General features: G+C 44.6%; 2 protein-coding genes across 4 annotated transcripts in view; both read right to left on the bottom strand.

Moving 5' to 3' along the window:
* The window catches only part of gse1b (Gse1 coiled-coil protein b), a 188,423-nt gene extending 184,395 nt beyond the window's left edge, over positions 1-4,028 (bottom strand). The window contains exon 1 of the mRNA XM_050042504.1: positions 2,172-4,028. Within this exon, the coding sequence (XP_049898461.1) occupies positions 2,172-4,013 (1,842 nt within the window). The 5' untranslated portion in view covers positions 4,014-4,028. The remainder of the gene's footprint in view (positions 1-2,171) is intronic.
* Positions 1-20,268, bottom strand: part of LOC126389193 (cytochrome c oxidase subunit 4 isoform 1, mitochondrial) — a 516,851-nt gene that overhangs the window by 199,375 nt on the left and 297,208 nt on the right. The gene's annotated exons all lie outside the window — the stretch shown is intronic.

Raw genomic sequence — 20,268 nt, forward strand, 5'->3', positions numbered from 1 at the left:
AAATCAAACACATATTTTCCCTAAACCCTGGAGATATCGGCCTTGGCGATACCTGCCTTCTCTCCAACATAATGGAACTAGATCACATTTGGCTTGTGGTGCTCAAAGTGCCAAAACTATACATTTGAAAAACTCAACAGTAATGTCATTGTCCAGAAATCATGGTCTAGTTACTTAAGATAATTTACAGACCTGTGAGCAGTTTCATGTAGGGACTATTGTCTTTCTTTCTAACTATTTTCTTTCTTTCTCTTTTCCCGGGGGAAGGGTGCATCTACTGCTCGCTCACCTAGCTGAGCTTATCCCAGCTAACCCTGGACAGGTCACCAGACTATTGCAGGGCTAATATATAGAGACAGAGAACCATTCATGCTCACATTCACACCTACGGGCAATTTAGAGCCACCAATTAACCTGCATGTCTTTGGACTGTGGGAGGAAGCCGGAGTACTTAGAGAAAACCCACGCTGACGCGGGGAGACCATGCAAACTCCGCACAGAAGGGCTCCAACATCCCGGGTTCATACCAGGAACCCTCTTGCTGTGAGGTGACAATGCTAATTCTATCTGTATTCTTGATTTTTAAAGTGAACTGTCCCTTTAATGCTTCAACTACATTGTTTAACCACAAATATTTATACTAATCAATACAAATGTGGGATTATGGCTGATTTAAATAAAATAAAATACATTTTTTGACATGACAATAGTCCATGAATGCTGGGGTCATCCTGACTATTATTGCCCTGTGTCTACATCATGGAAAAGCAATATAAAGACTTCTCTGAGCATGTACATTCATATGAACAGGTTGAGCAATCAAGTAAATAATCACTTTGTTGTCTGGCTGCTGTGTTTCTGTGTAGTACTGATGTATTTGATGTTCCGTCTATTTCTCCTCAGCTGTGTTGATCGTGTGGAAAATATGTATCTTTACTGACTCATGTTGTATTTTTAAATCAATTTTCTTTTTATTCTTCCCTTTAGATGAGGTACCATGAAAAGCCCTGCCTGGGTCTCTACCTCACCTGCACATGTAAACTGTTTTTATTTCACTTTTTCTCTCTTCTTTTATATCTCAATGTGCTAATAAACTTAACCTTAAATGTACTGTTTCTTATTATAGTCTATCTTTGTGCTCCAGGTCGTCCCCAAATCTTACTTGAGAACAAACAAAATAAAACACATGAAAAGAGATGGATGGGTCCAATTTACTCTGTGTCAGTCTTAACTTAAAAACGATACAATGCTAAGATTATTATCCTACAAATAAAGATTTAAACTGAATGCTTTAAACAATCAGTTCAAATTCCTGTTTCATAGGCTGTTTGAGGGACTGGTAACAAGATGATATGGCTTTTGATTTGATAGGGATATGAAGATACATCAAGTAAAAGATGTCTTATTAGCAGGGTAGGCTTTTCTTTTTGCATTTGTGGTATGATTATTTTCATTGTCAAAAGAATTACTATAACGTACGACTTCGTTTAAACGTACTTCCTAGAAAATCCTCAACATGCTCAAACCAAAACAAACTGTAAGCACCGGGTGAGACATACTCTATCATGCTTGATCAAATAAACACACTCACACACACACATGGATACAGCAAACACATGGCTGGCCTTGGCCGTCAGATCCCCATAGTTTTGTCCTGGTGTTTATAGAAGTAAGTTTTGAGGAAAATGTTTGTCTCTTCATTGTTCGCACAAGCTGTGTTGGCCGCCCCAACCAAGCTTTGCAGTCTCCAGCCACACACACACACACACACACACACACACACACACACACACACACACTGTGTGAGATCTATTCTTCTGTAAAAAGGAGAATACAGTGCTCCACTACATGATAAGCACTGTCAAGGGTATCAGTGCTTTCAGTCTGAAACACGATAAAATTGTCAAAAGCACAATCTGCATGATGATGATGAACTTTTCTTTCTCACAGCAATGCCACAAAGCAAAATGTCAAAATCATTCCTTGCCATGTGACTCAGAGGTCGTATCAGGGCAAACAGTCTGCGCTGCTCTGTGGGAATGCAGAGAGTGATTAAAGGCTCATGGGAGACTGTCATTATAACTAACCTCATGAATTGATTTAGACAATTTTGAAGACACTGGGAAAAAAGAAGATCTTCAGTTGTGTGTTTTATCAGATAATTTGCTTACCTTGTGTCTAGACTGTGGTGATGCTGCTTCTGGTTCTTTCCTCTCCCCGTCTGAGGCTCCGTGTCCATGCCTATCCCTGTCCTGCTGCATGCTCTGTCCCACCTGCACCACAGCCTTACATTCCATACATGATCCAATCACCAACCTCCTCCCATCATCCACCAGGAGTGTGCGTGTGCTGCGAGGTGCGTACAGGAAGACAGGTAGCCTGGCCACGGTAACAGCGCACAGCCTACCTTGCCTGCGCTGCTCCTTCCTGCAGAAGAAACACACAAAAGCCTCGCAGCTGTACTGGCGGGCCCAGGGGGAGCTGGGTGGCTGGGGGTTGGCACTGGATAAACTAGAGGTAGAAGGGGTGGAGGGACCCAGGCCCTTGCTCTCATGCTGGGCCCACTGAGTGTGCAAGTCATGGTAGCAGAGATTACAAGCTGACACCAGGCCTGTGGCGTCAACTGGCTTGGCACGGGGAGCAGGAGGGTGGACGGTGAGAAAAGGGAAGAAAGGTTCCCTCTCTCCACAGCGCCCAGGCGGGTTGACATGCAGCTGGTACTCTGCACCTGCACACAGCTCAGCTCCACACAGGTAACACACCGCCATGGAGCTGCCAGGGCGAGAGGCCACACCTGTATGGGAATGGGCTGGTCCTGACCCCTCAATGGCCACGGCAGTGTGGTACCTGACTAGAAAGGAGCTGACAGAGGTGATGAGGTCTTCACTGAGGCTGAGTCGATATGCACTCCAGATTTCCTCCAGGATAAAATGGCACTGTGGGCAGCAGTGTATACGACCGTTCCTCACCCCCTGGGCATTAGGTGGGCAAGGCAACATGTTGATGAAAGGAAAATACATTGCACCACGGGATTTGCCAACACCAGCTTGTGCATAGGCTACTCTCATATCTCCTCCACACTCCTGACCACAGAGGAAACAGGCCTCTTGGGAGGCCCTGGGTTCAGTGATGCGCTCCATGGACTCTGGAGGACTTTGCTGGGAAGGATGGAGAGAACCGGTGCCTTGGTTGAGGGGGACTACATACAGGCGCTGGAGGACAGGCACATCTGCCAGCTGAAAGCTCTGCCACTGCTGCATGAGGGAGGTGTGGCAGCTTCCACACACCAGGGTTGTACCTGCTGGACTGATAGGTATTGCACCTCGGGGTGGGGAGTGAAGCCACAGGAAGGGGAAGAAGGGCTCACCCTGTGCCCTCTCCTGTTTCTGAACACTGACTTTAAACCGGCCATCATGTCTGAGCCCAGCACCACAGATATAGCAAACACACTCCTCTGAACAGGTGTCCACAGCAGGGTGCGACTTTCTTGATGATAGGTCTCTGACAGGTCTAAACTGAGTTGTTGGGCCTGTTTTGCCCTCGTGCATGTCCATGTCATCATCACTTGTAATGTTAATCTCATCTTCATCAGAGTTGTCAGAGTTATTCTCCCTGGGAACAGCCATGTTAGATTTAGTGGTGACAGCAGCGGTGCCAACAGATGACAAAGCAGTGTTAGGGTGATCCTCACCCCTTCCTCGGTACAGCAGCGATGGATGTCTGGACGAAGCACAGCTGCTGTCGGCAACACGCTGAATCTGACGAGGCTCCGCATGTCTGACATTCCCATCATCCAGCCATCGCCTGTTGCGCATAATGACCCCGTTGTCTTGCACAGGTGCGTCAGAGAAAGGGCTGTCATAACATCGCTGAGGGAATCTCTCCTGGGACTTTGCCTGAGACTCTGATGATTGACAGACATTATTCATAATTTTAGCACCGCGCCTCGCCGGCAGAACACTCTCCGCTTTTGGCGATCCCTGCGCCCCATAAACACCCACCGGGTAGCGCATTGCCCGCTGTGAATCTGGGCTGTTTTTAACACTGATGACATTGTTCTTCCTGCTACTGTCTCTTGGCGATTTGCCAGACCCTCTCAGGCACTTGTCTTTGCTCACACCGGCTCTGTCGACTAAATCCATCTCCTGGTCTGATATGTTCTCGTTCTCAGAAAAAGACGAGAAATCAGACTCTGCGCCCCCGTCGTAGTTCTGGCTGCTGACACTGATCCTCCTCTCCAGATCATAAGAGATGTTCCACTCCTGTGGGACCCGACGTGAGTCGCACTGGTAGGGTCGTTTCAGCCAGTACATGCGCTTCTCAATGGGCGTCCTGCTCCGCTCGAAGGAGTTCCACTGCTCCGTCAGAAAGCAGTGGCACACGGCGCACACCAGCGTATGTCCATCCGGGCTCACTTCACACGCACCCGGGGCTGGCTCCTGGTTTTGCAGGAACGGGAAAAACGGCACCCTCTCCTTTTGGTATGTCACTTGTAACCTCAATTCCTTCCCTGGTGTAACTCCGCTGCCACATATGAAACAGTGAACCAGTCCCCCTAATCCATTGCGATCAGCCCTGGAAGTGTTGCCGGGCAATGGGCTGTCCTCACCGGGCATAGCAGCAGCCATGAGTCGGTGTTTCCGAGATAAGGGTGCCAGTTCCTTGTCACAGGGGGAGTTCATTGTTTTTTAACACCCAAGCCTATGCTACATGGCATAACGTTAACAGTTAGGTTATGCTCATGGTCCACACTTATCTGCAGGTCAGGAAACCATACAATCACTGTTAGTTTAAGTTACTCACTGGATGATAAGATACACGATAGTCCATTGAAACTACAGCGTGCAGCGAAGGCAGCAAACCGTTAACTGTTATCTTCCAAGGACAGGGAGAGATTCACTCAAAACAGCCACGAAACAGCACACAGGTCCTTGTTAATTAGAGTCTGTAGTCCGCATGTTTGCACTGGAAATCCGCAGGTAATGTGACAGAAGAAGTTGGGATCACGGGTCGCCTCTCCAGCGAACTTTCCTGCCTGCGCTCTGCAAACTTTGGCTGCTAACTCGCGTACACTGTACACAGCGCCATCCCCGATTCATGGGACCCGCTCCGACACCCCAAAGACAACCTCCACCCCCTGCCAGCCCCCAGTAATAATTTTGCAGAGATTATGAGCACACACTCCTGCAGTAGCTGCCCATGCGTCAAAGTACTAGGCATGCACAGGATATCCACAGTTTAACATGGACAGGGGCGTGTATTTAATAAACAGACTCCCAGCGTGTAGGTGATCATCTGCGAGCAAAACTTCAGTGCCTGTCAGGGAGATTGCATGTGTGAGAGTGTTTTAAATGTGGAAATACATGAACAGTCTTCTCCAACAGATGCACAAAGCTGAGAGGGAAGAGTGTGATTTTCTTTAAATGACTTGGCTCTCAGTATAAAATATGAACTCATTCACTCACTCAGTACCAAAACTTCCACACTTGGAGCATGCAGTGGTTTTCTTTTGTATGCATATTATGTAAGGCAATCATAGAAACAGATTGTTTTGACAACTAAGACAATCCTCACTGCATAAAGTGTCTGAGCAACATGATATTGGTAACTTCATTATTTTCATGCCTCAGGCGACTCATATCATTCAGGAGTACAGAACTTCATTTTGAATTTACACTCAATTAATTTGAACAGATATATGAAAATGAATTAAAAATGCAAAACACAATTAAAAAAACAAAGCACAAGTATACATCCCCACTGAAACCTATACCAAGTGCATTTTTGATGTGTGTGGCTGGTGACAGTTGATGGTTCATCCTGTGGTTACTCAGTTTCTTGGCAAAAACTGTCCCGTGATAACATAAGATCATTTCAATAAATCAATGAAAGATTAATCGAAAAGTGGCAATCAACTAAGTGCTGCAAGCTCAATCAGGAAAAAGGTGGGGGGGTGGGGGGGGGGGTTGGCAATGAAATTCAAAGTGCTCTTCAAAAAGCATCAAAAGCATCTAGACAAGGTGCAAAAGAAAGACTATAAAAGGACATTTCAAAGCAATTTCACCAAAGAACTAAATAAAAGGAAATGAAAAGTTAAAATGCACATACAATACAAGAATAAAAGTTACATTGCAGTGTCGGAAAAGGCAGCGGCACACAGATAAGTTAAGGGTTGCTAAGAATATGGCACAGCTGTTCATCAGAGCAGGCTGTCCTGTGAAAAGTGCAGAAATGAGGGAAGTCACCACAAAGCTGACAGAGCTACTTCACAGTTGAGATGGGAGAGACTGTGCAGTGTGACAACAGTTGTCCAGGTGCTTCACAAGTTGCAGCCTAGAATGGGAGATGGCCACTTTTGAAGAAAACTCACCTGACACCAGAGGTTCTCTGAAAACAGTCCTTTTTGCCACATGACTGAATATTTGATTTTTAAAGCTCCAGTCTGTCAGATTTAGGGGCATCTATTGACAGAAATGTTAACTAGGTTTTCATTATAGATTATAATCACCTGAAAATAAGAATCACTATGCTTTCATCACCTTAGGATGAGCTGTTTATATCTACATATTGAGAAGGTCTGCCATGTTATTCTACAGTAGCTCAGAACAGACAAATCAGACGCCAGCTCTAGACAGGGTCATTCACGTTTTTGCATTCTGCATTTTCATGTCGGCCACAGTACTCCTCCTACACACCTGGCGCACGGGAGAAATTTCAGCTCTGCAACCTCATTGTTAGATGCCACTAAATCCTACATACTAGACCTTTAAAGGGCAACACCATCAAAATGAAGAATTGTAATATGTTATTGCCGTGGCTTAGGAACATTAAATTTATATTTGTGAACATGGGCTACTCTCCCAAAGACAAAACCAGAGAATTATGTCTCAGACTTGTCATCAAGTATAAAGTCTGCTCCATACACAATGAATGAAAGGCTGATTTTGTTTGTTTGGATCTGCAGAATGTTTGTTTTCTTTTCCTTTTTTATACCCCAAATGAGCTTTATTCTATTGTAGTGTTCTCAGCCTGAAACAGAGACGGTACCCATATACTTAGAACATTCCCCTGGGTATATTTTTGGACTGTCTTAGACCATAGGAATGACATACATGAATTTGAAAATGGGCGTAGTTCACCTTTAAGCCAAATGCTGCACATCAGCAGAAACAATGAATGCTGCAAATTCAGAGAAATCTTGTCAGAAATCCCCCTGCAGTTTGCATGACTACTGTGACTTGGGAGATTTATTTTCCAGCAGACGATGATCCCACACATAAAGCCATGAGCCAGGAATGGCTGTCAAGAGTCCTGCATGCACACATCTATCTATCTCTATCAGTTTTGTGTGTCAATGAAAACACAAAGTGATGCCGTAAACCTGACAACACAGTTGATATCTTCCTCACTCCACGCACATGCAGACGCATCACAATATTTACAACCCCTGCCGCCGTCCCCTTCCTATTGCTGTACTCCAGTCAAGAAATCAACCCTTAAACACTTGCGTCATCTAACAATGACACATAAACAGTTGTGTCTATCCGTTCCACTGTGTGCTGCCCCCTGGCTTCATCCACTGTCCAGTGACTCAGATGTCAGAGACTCTCCCACCTTACTACCTCTGTAGCTCCCCATTTCTTCATCCCTTCTTGCATCCATTACTCTTGTCATCGTCACTGCGACCCCTGGAGACAAATTACGCTCCCTCCTCAGCCTTCCAACCTGGAAGTCCAGGGAGGTTTTTAATGACGCTACCAACCCTCGCTGTAACTCCTTGCCCACCCAAGATCTGTTTTCTTTCTCTCTTCAACATGGCAACCAAGAAAAATCACAGGAAAAAAAGGCATTCCTGAGTGATACTGACCTGTTTCTACTGACACTTCCCACAGAGAGAAGGGGAAAGTGGGAGGGGATGAGTGCGAACACAAGCACGCAGAGTACAGACACCTAACATTAAAGTGTAATTAATGTAGCTGCGCATGTATACCCCAATTACTCTGTCCTCACATAAAGTTATACCTAACACATAGTGTAACACTAATGATGTGTTGTCAGCAGAGATTTACAACACTGCCTTGCAGTGTCAAATCTTGGTACTGCATCATCTGGGAAATCCCCCTGTGCAGCCAGTCAGACTGAGGCTGATGCTGGCAAATCACAGTCAAGCAGAAGAGGGGGGACTAAAAGAGAGAAGCAAGTAGGCAGAGCATTTGAAAAGGGAGAAATAAAGGAAGATAGATCATGAAAAAAATGCATCCAATCATCTTTGTTCTCTTTCTTCCTTTTTTATTGCTGTCTTGGTGCAGTCGTTCCCAGCTGTGGGGCAGGACAAATCTGAGGGTTCACAAGACGACTAAGCTGACACAAAAGGAGAAAAATTATATTTCTGATACACAGATATTTAGTTATTAATTCAATTTTTTTTATGAAATACTGGCTACTTTGAGCGGCACGGTGGTGTGGTGATAAGCACTGTCACCTCACACCAAGAGGGTTCCTGGTTCGATCCCAGGAGGGAGCCCTTCTATGCAGAGTTTGCATGTTCTCCCCATGTCAGCGTGGGTTTTCTCCAGGTACTCCGGCTTCCTCCCACAGTCCAAAGACATGCAGGTTAATTGGTTACTCTAAATTGTCCGTAGGTGTGAATGCAAGAGTGAATGTGTCAGCCCTGTGATAGTCTGGCAACCTGTCCAGGGTGTACCACGCCTCTCGCCCAGTGTCAGCTGGGATAGGCTCCAGCCCCCCAGCGACCCTCCAGAGGATAAGCTGTTACGAAAATGGATGGATGGATGGCTACTTTGATCTCTTCTGACCTCTAAACCCAGGTCCATACATCTGTCATAAGCTGTGATGAGAGCTCACAAGTCAAGATGCTCCCTCATTTTAAGGGGTCACACATCAAAAAGTTTGGGAACCCTTAGGCCTGCTCAGACAGTGTACATTATACTTGTCAATGCATACTTCTCTGTGTTCCAGATCAGTATCGTTAGAGTCCCTGATTTTATAGCGACAGGATCATACAATGTCCATTTTTGGTTCATGTTGATGAAACACGAGACAAGCATGAATTGTACACACGTCCATACACACATTCAAGAAACACAGTGCAGTACAAACACATGTATGCTCTATATATCAAAAACTATAGCTTCTGATTTTGATGTCATCCCTGTAACTGTGTTCAGACTCTCAGTGCCTGCATGCAGTAACTGTGTGTGTGTGTGTGTGTGTGTGTGTGCGCAGATTCTCTGACTGAAATGGTGCCGTACATAGATCTCATGTGAGTTGAGATATCTGCCGTAATGCTCTTCATGCTCTGTATGGAAATTTCTCTGCTCTGACAGACCCCTCCGGGCTGAGGAGAGTGGAAAGGGAGATGCAATTGGGTGGGGGTGGGATGTTGAGGTGGGGTTAGCGAGGGGAGAAAGGGAATACAGTGGGAGAGTGATCTGAATAAAATCCTCTTGTTGAGTAGTGTAGGGCCTCCAGGAGTTTTGTTAGAAGGAGGTGATGACAGGGGCAGGAGGAGGCCGCATAGACACTGCACTGTACTACGTGTGTGTGTGTGTGTGTGTGTGTGTGTGTGTGTGTGTGTGTTGGGAGTGGGTGTATACTAGTGTGACCCTCTCACTGTCTGGGAGGCTGTCCTGGCCAACCTCAATAGACGATAGGTTAACAGTGCAGGGTCCTCTGCTGATTAGCTTCACCTGGGCACTTGGTCTACATCAGCTCGCCCATGTTCTTCCTCCTGTCTCTCCTTTCCTGCAGCTGGCATCCACCCTGCATCACCTTCTTTTGCTTTTGCACCATCAACGCCTCCACAGCATACATGTTGCACACGTGCATTGCTGATACTACTGATTCCCACACCTCATTGTTCAACTGCGGTGATGTTGTCATGTTCCCCGAGTCAGTTTGTGACAACAGCACATACAGAGATGTGTAAAAAGAAAACCTGCGTGCTTGGGCGCACATACAACTCACACACAGACACAATGGACGCATGTATGTATGTATAAAACTGCTGAAAGGTTTACCCCATGTTCCTTGTTTGTTCTGGATATTTTAACGTTGTGACAGCAGGTCATAAATACACCTGATTCCTCCACAGGTAATATGGTAGTAGTATAAAATCACTGGTGCATGTGCAGTTCAAGCATACAGTATGTCATCCTGTATGTGTCTGTGCTTTCAGAGCCATCTGGGAGGCATTACCTTACCGTTGCACCACAAGACTCCGAACTTCACTTGAGAGACCTCCTGGGAACTGAACATGTCAGTAGGAGTGAGAGAGAATATACTGTAGGTATACTTAAAAGACATTTTTTTCAGGTAGTGTGATAGCTGCTCCAGACTTTTAATCAAAGTAAAATAGTGTTTGGTGCATAGCATGGGAGGTTATAGAGTGCTCCAGTGACGACCTTTTTCAGTAGGTTGACGCAGAGGTTAGCGTCACCCTGGTTCCCTCGCCAAAAAGCCAAATGGGATTTTTCTATTGGATTAAGGATTATTGCAGAAAATTTGCTCTGTGGCAACAAATGTTTATGATACTTACATGTTTTGCTCAGCAAGATAATCTTTACACTGAACATGATTGTTGAAGCCTTAATGCAATCGGCATAAGTACAAAGCTAACATTAGGCTATAAGCAAACTACACAAGGGTCACATAACGTCACCATTGCAGTGAGGCTATAAAGCCTCTGATGTTCTGTAGTCTCATTTAGCCACTTAATAATGAGAGGAAAGTCTCTTAAGCTTGTGCAAACCACAGACCTTATTTCAGGCATCTATCAAAACCCATTCAAAAAACCCATTGACTTTGACGTAAGGGAACTGAGAGTGTGAAAGAGATAGTATCTCTGGGATGCTGGCGTGATAGCTGCTTTAAGGACAGGGACTACGATCAGAGAGTAGGGCAGGGAGAGTTCAATCCAAAAACTTTAATGATCACATTGGGCAATTACAGGTCAGGGATGAGCACAAGGTATTGTGGATACAGGTAAGGGTGTGTGTGGTACTAAAGGAAACAGAATAAATAAAATATAGTATTAATCTTCAATGACATATTATTTTATATAAATCTAAAACATATTATTATTCATCTTAAATAATTAACCAAAAATGGACTGTTCAATTTACATCTAAACACCCTGGTTTACACACTAAATTAACTGGACATAAATTACTGGCCATAATGAATGATTCTGTGGTCAACAGTGCAACAGACATATGCTTATGTACACAATTATCAAAGAATCAACAAGTTACCAAACCCCATAGGCACATTCATCATGTATGACACTCATAATATCGAAATATAAAGGCAAATAGGCTATATTAGCAAGAAATATGTCACCCTGTCCACATGCTCTGAACCATGTACCAAGAAAATGATGCATTAAACCCAGAAACAACAGAAAGAACCATGTACCAAGAAAATGATGCATTAAACCCAGAAACAACAGAAAGCACTCAAAGAACAATTACAGGGCTGATAATATATCAGGTAGTATTTATACCAACAATACTGGGTGGTCTACCATTAGCAAAAGAGTTTGAGACTCACGTTTGTGCATGAACGCACACAACAGGCATCCACAGCTGCTCATCCATGGAAAATGCGCACGGGTCTAGCCTTAACGAGGTATGACATCATCAACTACGGCAAGTGCGCCAGAACAAACTACAGCAAGTCAGAAAAAATCACAATTACAGAGGGTGCTTGAAAACACTTAAAACAATGAGAACAGATCTACAGTTGACTTTCTTACAGAGAGTGCAAAAATGCTAACTCATTTCCAGGTGTTGGGACTCATTCCTTCATTCCTGGGCACTTAATAGCACAAATCATCTAAGATTCAGACATTGTCATATTCTAAGGGCCTTGACACGGCAAGACAATAATTACCATCAGTCAGTGTGGGGCCATTGGTGAGCATCTAGTTTTTGCGGCGTGTCCTTCACCAATGGCACTGTTCAGCTCTTGTGAGCTGAATTTCGGCCGATTCATTATGTTGTACCAACATTGGACCCAGTGAAGCCCGATGGTGAGTGAAATCTCTCTGATTGGCTGTTCAACTCAGTTCACAAGAAGAGAAATTTAAGTAAGTTAAGCAAACAAAATAACAAACTTACTATAATGGGTATGTTTTTTAGGGGAGGCCATTAAGCTTTTCAGCACAAATGGTTATCAACTGTTTGTGCTCACCAGCGCAGAGTATCCCGTGTTCTTTCAATTCCAGGTTGTATGATTAATGTGCTGACTGGCTATTAGCATCTTAAATCCAACAGTTGGCCTTTGTCACAACTAGATCTTTGATGCTGGTTTGGTGTGTCTGTGCCTTAACACTGAAAACAGACCAAAAGTGTTACACACACACAAACTGCTCAAACTGGAAAATAATTTAATCAATGCTAAACCGACATTTAAAGAGTCAAGATGATGTAAATGATCCCATGAAGATAAAGCAACGAATCCAAATGATGTGAATGTCAGTATTTACAGAACTTGTAGCTGAAGCCAGTCTGCAGATCATGTTTGATAAGTCCGAGTCTTTAAAGTACTAAAACTCTTTTCTCAGCTCTGATTGATTTTATGACTCAGAGGTAGGTAAAAAGTCGCTACATAACATGTTCTCTATCCAGCAGTCCTCTGACCTCTGCTTCATTAAGAGCTTAACAGTCCTTTCATTCTTCCTACTGTTAATACTGCTTGATCTGCTGTTTCTGTCACAGCTTTCGTCTCAAAAAAGTTCAAGTATCCCCAACACAGATGTTTTCTCTCATCTTGCCTAATTAGCCCTGTCTCCAAGGGCTGAGTAGACTTATACAAATTAGCCAGGATTGGCAGCTCTGTTGACTCATTGTCACTCAGAGTCTTTCCTAACTTTTCTAGTCATGTTTTTACCCTCCTCCTTTCTTTCTTCCTCTGTGTCTCTGCTGCATAATTTTAGAAGTACTTCTACATTCTTTTAGCCTGAGTGTCAGACTGAAGCTCCCAGAACCTTCAGTCTGACATGGCTTCCATTGAAGGCGATTTACAAGGGGGAGGGAATTTGATTTTTCCCTAACCAATCAGTAGAGATCAACGACTCACCCAGAATCTGACGTCATTAGTATCCATGCCTCGGGGGTGCCGAAAACAAGCGAGCATTGCCCGTTTAAAATGTCTCCGTTGTCGTGCACGCGCAGCTGTATCGCCGTTAAATCCAGTTTAGCAGCTTCCTTAATTTGGTCCTCCATTGACGCGAGTAGTGGCGAAATACCTCGATAGCATCGTTAATGTGGTCTGTAGGATCTGTAGCAGTCGCCATTGTTGCTATCCTTACCAGTTACCCACCGGCGTACAGCTTGACATCAACGTGGCGCTGATTGGCTAATCGCTAGACCCCCGGCTTTCATTGGTCCGTCCATCGTTTGGACGAAATAAATCGCAAATTCATCGAAGTATGCCAGGCCAGAGATGCAAGCCTACTCAGTTGAATGGGCGGGGTCTATGGTCTGGAACCAGGCTAACATTCTTTCAAACATCTGATGTAGATAGGGCTGTAATAAGCGTTCCTGGGTACAGTGTCCTGGGTGGAGTGTCATTATTAGCTGCAGTCTCTCATCACCTGTTTGTTTTTCCTACCATGATTATGTCAAAAAGTCTGCAATGAAAAAGGAAAGTCTGGTGTCAAACAAACTAACAGGAAACATTCAGTTAATTAACGTTGAATGGAAATCTAAAAGAAGTTTAATGAGAGACGGAGATCCTCTGACAGACAGGGCAGGAAAGATGTGAGCGTAGCAACACTGACACGTCCTCTTTGTGTCTGTTAACTTTCTAATGTCTATTGTGTTTATTAAGGTTTTAAAGCGGCTGATGGCTTTTGATGCCAGAAATAACAGCCGTGCTCAGCTGCCAACCACAGCTCTGCATCCTGCCAGGCAGGAAGTGAGGGTGTGCATGTCCATTTCAGGGAGGTGACACAGGAAGTAAAGCAAGCCAAAGGGTCAGCAGTTCAGGTCCTTGATGGAGAGTCATCACAGTGGCTGAGAAACAGGTTACAAATTGTACACATTGTTGAATAAAGACAAGTTTGGGGGAAGATTAAGGACAAGTGTTTGAAATTGTGATACTTTTTAACTGTAACAAGATACATCTCAAAATCATTGTTGGGAAAAATTGGATGATTTAGTTTTATCAGCAGCAGTGACGCATGATACACAGACAGGAGAAAAAGAGAAAGAGAACACAACCTCTGGAGAGAAGCCTGGACTTTCTCCTTGTTGTTTATTTATTCATTTATTTCTGCAGGATCTTTCCCTCTTTCCAAGGTCAGAGGTGCAACTGAGGAATGTGTTTCCTCCAAACAAGGGAAAACTAACACGTTCAGCTCATACAGTGTAGACTGGGCCACAGTTCATGTGGCTTACTGGACCATATTCCCCTGCTTACAGAGGGGACCTATTATGCTCATTTTTAGGTTCATATTCATATTTTAGGTCTCCACAACAACATGTTTACGTTCTTTAATGTGAAAAAAAAACACTTTATTTTTCTCATACTGTCTGTGCTGGAACACCTGTGTTCACCCTTTGTCTGAAACACTTCATGTTAGCGCCTGTCTCCTTAAGCCCTCCTTCCGAAAAAAGCGTTTGCAGTTCTTCTGTATTCCATTATTGCAGCCAGGGAATGACTGTAATGCAGTGTGGTGGCACTCACTGTGACAAAACCCTAACCCCCTAACCAAAATATTCACAACCAGACATGTTTCAGCAGGAATATGATCTGAAACTAGGGAGAAATGAACACCATTGGCAGCCAAGATTACATCACATGTTTCCCTGATGTTAGCATGTAGTACCATGTAGCATTGTACTGTACTTGCAGCCAGGGAATTGATTGTAACGAAGTATAGCATCACTCCAAATCACCAATAAAAGCCTCTCAAGCAAAATCTTCACAATCGGACATGTTCCAGCAGGAACATGACGTGAAATCGAATTTAAATTAAAAACATCAGCAACCAAGATTACATATTTCCCTGACCTAGCATGCAACTTCATGTAGCAGTGTAGGCTACATAATGTTAACATTTGCAGTAGCATGCCAGGAGCAGACTGCTATATAAAGACATCTGTCACAAGCTAACATCAGCTTGTTTCCAAAGTGGGTCCTGGCATTCATGTAGATGCCCCCTGACACACTCCACCCACCCAAACACTGTTGCAGCAGGACTATGCACCTTGCCGCACTGCAAAACTGCTCAGGAATGGCCCGAGGAAAGTGACAAAAAGCTTAAGGCATCGGCTGGCCGTCAAACTTCCCAGATCCAAATCTGATCGAGCATTCGTGGGACGGGTCAGCACGCCACCTTACAACCTACAGGACTCAAAGGATCCACTGCCAGTGCCCTGAGAGCCAAGTCCGACCCAAAGAGACCCCATCATGGATCATGGGCACCTTGACACAAATGTTCAATCGTATTGGGATTGTGGAAATTTTAAGGCTGGGTTGATGCCTTGAGCTCTCTGTCACATTCCTCAGGCCATTCCTGAACAGTTTTTGCAGTGTAGTATGGTGCATTGTCCTACTGGGGGTGCAACTGCCATTGGGAAATGCCATTGCCAGGAGTGATCTGCAACGGTGCTTTGGTGGAACATGTCAAGTGGCAAGTTTCCCAGCAGAGCATTGCATTGTAACAAGATGCTTAACGTTATATACTTCACGCGCTGGTGGTTGTAATATTTTGGCTGATCGGTGTATATTTATGAGAAAAGCATAATAGGTCACATTTAAAGTTGAGCTGTGTAGTGTAATGAAGTCAACACACACAAACAAAAAATGTGTGTTAAAAAGACATTCAACAAAACAAATTTTTCTACAAGGTGGTAAAGCTGTGACCTTGGTTGGGTCGATTTCAAGGCATAAACAAAAAGGTTTTTCAGAAAAGCATTCATTAATGCTGCTTCAGTAAAATCACACAGAGTTTCAGTTAGTGTGCTCTCCACTTCAACTCTCTGTGATGTCAAAAGGAAAAGCAAAATAGAGAAGACTGCAGGCCCTAATACAGATTAAATGTATTCATGTGACATGTGTGGGTCAGGGAGCTTCTACTTTCCCTTGTAGCTCACCCCATTACAGCTGTAGTTGACCTTTAAACTCTTTCCCAGAGAGGCATAGCCTGGCTGGAGCCTGTGTGTGTGTGTCGTCACTGACACAAGGTTGACCCAATCCGCTTTCACCTGTACTTGTCAGTCATCCATGAGGCCCCTCCCAGGCCTGAGGCTCCTCTCCCCTCCCTTCGGAGACCTTGAAAAGTCTTGACATACTTCTGATGAACATTCCTCCCTTCTCAGGTCACAAAGACCCAACGGAAGACAGCTCCACCGGTGGGAAGAATAAGAGAACATTTAGGAGGGGAGAGGAGGCGACGAGGAGAGAACAAGAGACCAGATGAGAGAGACAGAAAGAGTGAATGTGTGGACAGTGAGGACGAGTGATAAGAGGCCCCGATGTTGTGTTTCCCTGCTGGGTCATCAGTGATCCACATGGAACTGGAGATCCTGGGACACCTGTTCTCTGCAGCAGATGTTAGCAAACTATCTCTCAGTCTGTCATCCTCCTCTAGGTCACAGCATGATGTCCTGCTTGTAATGCATGTAGCAACTATAGAGATATACATGTGGATAACTGTTTTCCTTGACCTTGTATGACCTAGAAACTCTAGTGGTTGGAATTTTATCAAGATGTAGTTTAAGGATGAGATGGCAAACATTCAAAAGTACACACACACATTCAAGCGCACACACACTCAGTCTTTGTAGTAGCAGAAGCCCTTCAATCTCCTGCCCCTCCTTCCCCGCTGCTCTCACTGACATAGCACCGTGTTTCGCCTCAGCAGCAGCAGCAGCTAATAACCAAAAAATAATGACGAGGATGAAAACACAGGACATCAGGGGCGAGAGGAAAGGCCAGCCGAATCCGGGGATGGTGCTGCTCGTAAAGAGACGCCTGGAATAATGGGAAAGGAATGTGGTGTAACGACTCCCCTGGGACTGGCCCAGCCGAAGGCCCTCTGGCTCGGGAACAACAAACGGGAACGCTTGAGGAGCGCAGGGTGCACACATAAGGGCTTTAACAGCACCCCCCCCCCACATACACACATAGATCCACACAAACACACACTCACCCCCACCCCCCCTTCCTGTGCCGACCTACTGGAGTCGGCTGTTGTTGTTGGCTGCCTGCCACCTTCGGAAGAAGCGCGCCCTCAGCCTCTCTCTCCTTCCCCTCTCTTCAATCCCTCTTCCCTCCCTCTCTCACTGCGAGCGAGCTGCCAGGGAAATGCTGATGACATGACATCTTCGGAGAGGTCCCTGGAAAAAGTGATTACCGCCCACCCTCGTCCCTATCAAATAATCCTATTCCTTGTCTACCGCCCCGCCTTGCAGTCCATTCAGCACTCAATATCCACCCCATCTCTCTCTTGCTGCCTCTCCATCTCCTTCCATCACCTTTCGGTCTTCATGTGTGTGTGCGGCTGTGCATGTGTTCACACGTGGGTGTGTGGTCGTGTATTTCTCTTGGTATTAGCAGCTACATCACTTGTCTTTTCCACCAGAGAGGAGCAAATGCATTTATTCTCAAACCCTGGCAAACACATTTACGCACATGCAGTCGCAGCTATCAAGAGCAAGCATTTTTTGCTCAGGTTCTGCCCTTTAACCCATGTAATCATCTGTGTGTGTAGTTGTGTGTGTCTGTGAGTGGGTGTCTGTTCCTACCAGGCAGGTAGGAAAGCCCCTTGTCTCCTGTTCATTTTTGCCTCAGTGAGCAGAGGTGCTGTCTGATACATGAGGTGCCTGACATACACATACTTGCATACACTTGCATAAAGAGTCTTTAATTCCTTGCGCGCACGCACGCACACACACACACACACACACACACACACTCCTCTCACGGTTTGTCTGGATTCCTGGGGTGTGCTGGTCACGCGAGGAGCAGTGTGAGTGCTGAGCATGAGCCAGTAGTCAGATGAGGAGAAACAGTTCAGAAGGGGGGAAGGATGGAGGCATGATGGAGGCAGGCTGGGCCGCTGCGTTTGGGTCAGAGCCATCTTTACGTTCAACCCTTTGACTCAATGCTTGGTCTCTGTTGCCAGAGACATTAAACCACTATGAACTCTGAATTTCCAGAGGATGTCTTGGAAGACAGTGAGGAAACAATTGGGTGACTTACTGGCTAGATATTAACTGTTTATAATTATGATATGGATAAAAGACATTGGTGTTTTTTTAATACACATGCAATGAATGATGTGCTCACTCTTCCATATATAACAATGTCTCTTTTCAATGTGGTAAATGTTACAATACTTTTTTGTCTTTATTTTTGACAATTCCCAGAGATTTCTTCACTTTCTGTCTCTAGTGATGTGGCTCTAGGAATGTCAGCTGACAATTACCATGACATTTTGCACAGTTATTCATTGTGCCACAAGTGGCGATGAATCCCAATGACTTTGGTCATCCTCTGACTTTTTATCTAGCACCATCAGCAGATCAAAGTTTTCACTTATCCAGTGAGTTATATCAACATATAATGGATGGATTGGCACAAAATTTTGCACAATGACCCTGGGGACTTTTCCTCTAGAATAGCCATGATGTTGATGTTTGTGGTTTTGAGTGAAATGTCTCAGCAGCTACTGGATGAATTGCCATGAAACTGGGTGTATACAGTTCTTGCAATGCCTGCAAACTAACATGCTAAGATGGTGAACATGGTAGAACATTATAATGGCTAATCAGCATGTTACCATTGTCATTGTGAGCATGTTAGCGTGCTGATGTTAGCATTTTGCTCAAAGAGCCACACTGCCATAGTTTTTGCTCAAAGAGTCACACTGCCATATTTGAGCCACTAGCTCAACTCTTGTTGCTTGATTTTATTTATTTATTTTTGTGACAAGTCATTATGGTTTCTGTTTCTCATTCAGATTAACTGTAGTCCTTTGTTGTTGCTGCTACAAAGTGCATTGTCTTAACATGAAGGTGCAAAACATGGAATTTGTTCCTTTGAGAATGATATGTTACTGCCTTAGAATTTCTAATCAGTCACCTTCCAATTCCCTGAAGTACTTTTTGCTGAGCCTATAAGGGCCCCAAGCTGACAGTTGGCCGTCAGTCAACATCTGGCCGTCTTTCAACCTAGTTTTTGCGCTGTGTCCCACATCGTTGGCACCAGCCGGCCCTTGTTGGCTTTTATTTTTTGGCAAATTCAGCAGATTGAATCGGCATCAGAGATGGCAGAGCCCATCAGTGAATGAAATCATGCTTATTTGAAGTTCAGCTTAGCGCATAGGAAGAGAAACAGAAGTGGGGAAAGTAAACAATCAGCAGAGAGCCAGTCAAAAGAGTGTGAGATGGAAACAAACTTGTTATAGGTAGGTAATATTTTTTTATCCATTGAGGTCTTTAGCACAAAACTGTTCGGAATTGTATGTGTTATTGTTCGCCAGCATAGGGTAAGTATTATTTGGTCGTTTAGCGTCAGTGTTGTTAATGTGCTAACTGGTTACCTAGCATCTTGAGTCCATCCTGCTTTCAGATTTCACTTTTTGAATGATGAATACAGACTACTCCCGCTTGCTGCTATGGAAAATAATTTCCTCTCACACAGGAGCAGAATGTACATGCTGGATGGCCAATGGCTGTAGTTTTTGCGGTGTGTTCAAGTGGAACTCTTTGGCCGAGACACAGGCGACACAACAGTCAGCCTCCCTCGCCACTAGTTCTTTGATCTCAGTTTGGTGTGTCTGGGCCTATTAAACAGAGCATTCAAAGTAGAGACATCAAGTAGCCAGTACTATGGATCTCCAGAGAGCAAATCTCTCCTCCTCTCCTATCCTTCTCTCTACTCTCCCGCTTTCGCTCATGACAACTGCTTTCACAATCCCCCTTCCCCAAGCCATGCTGGGCTAACAGCCAGGCCTGCTGGAGAGCAAAAGAGCCCGTCTTTCTTCTTCTTTCTTTCTCTCAGACAACACAATTCCATCATACTGAAACCACAGTCTTCAGTACTTGTAGGTTTTCTTTTTCCTGAAGGAACTCTTCACAGACGAGATCACACAGTATGCATTGGACAGTGTATTATAGCTGTGGTAGGAGAGAAACACGGGACTAAAAGAAAGTCATTCTTCACTTTTGTTGATTCAAAACCATTGTCAGAAAGATGAGTTCCGTTCGATATCGAATTTCCATGAGACAGCTC

The sequence above is a fragment of the Epinephelus moara genome, chromosome 1 (genome assembly GCF_006386435.1).
Source record: "Epinephelus moara isolate mb chromosome 1, YSFRI_EMoa_1.0, whole genome shotgun sequence".
Classification (NCBI taxonomy): Eukaryota; Metazoa; Chordata; class Actinopteri; order Perciformes; family Serranidae; genus Epinephelus; species Epinephelus moara.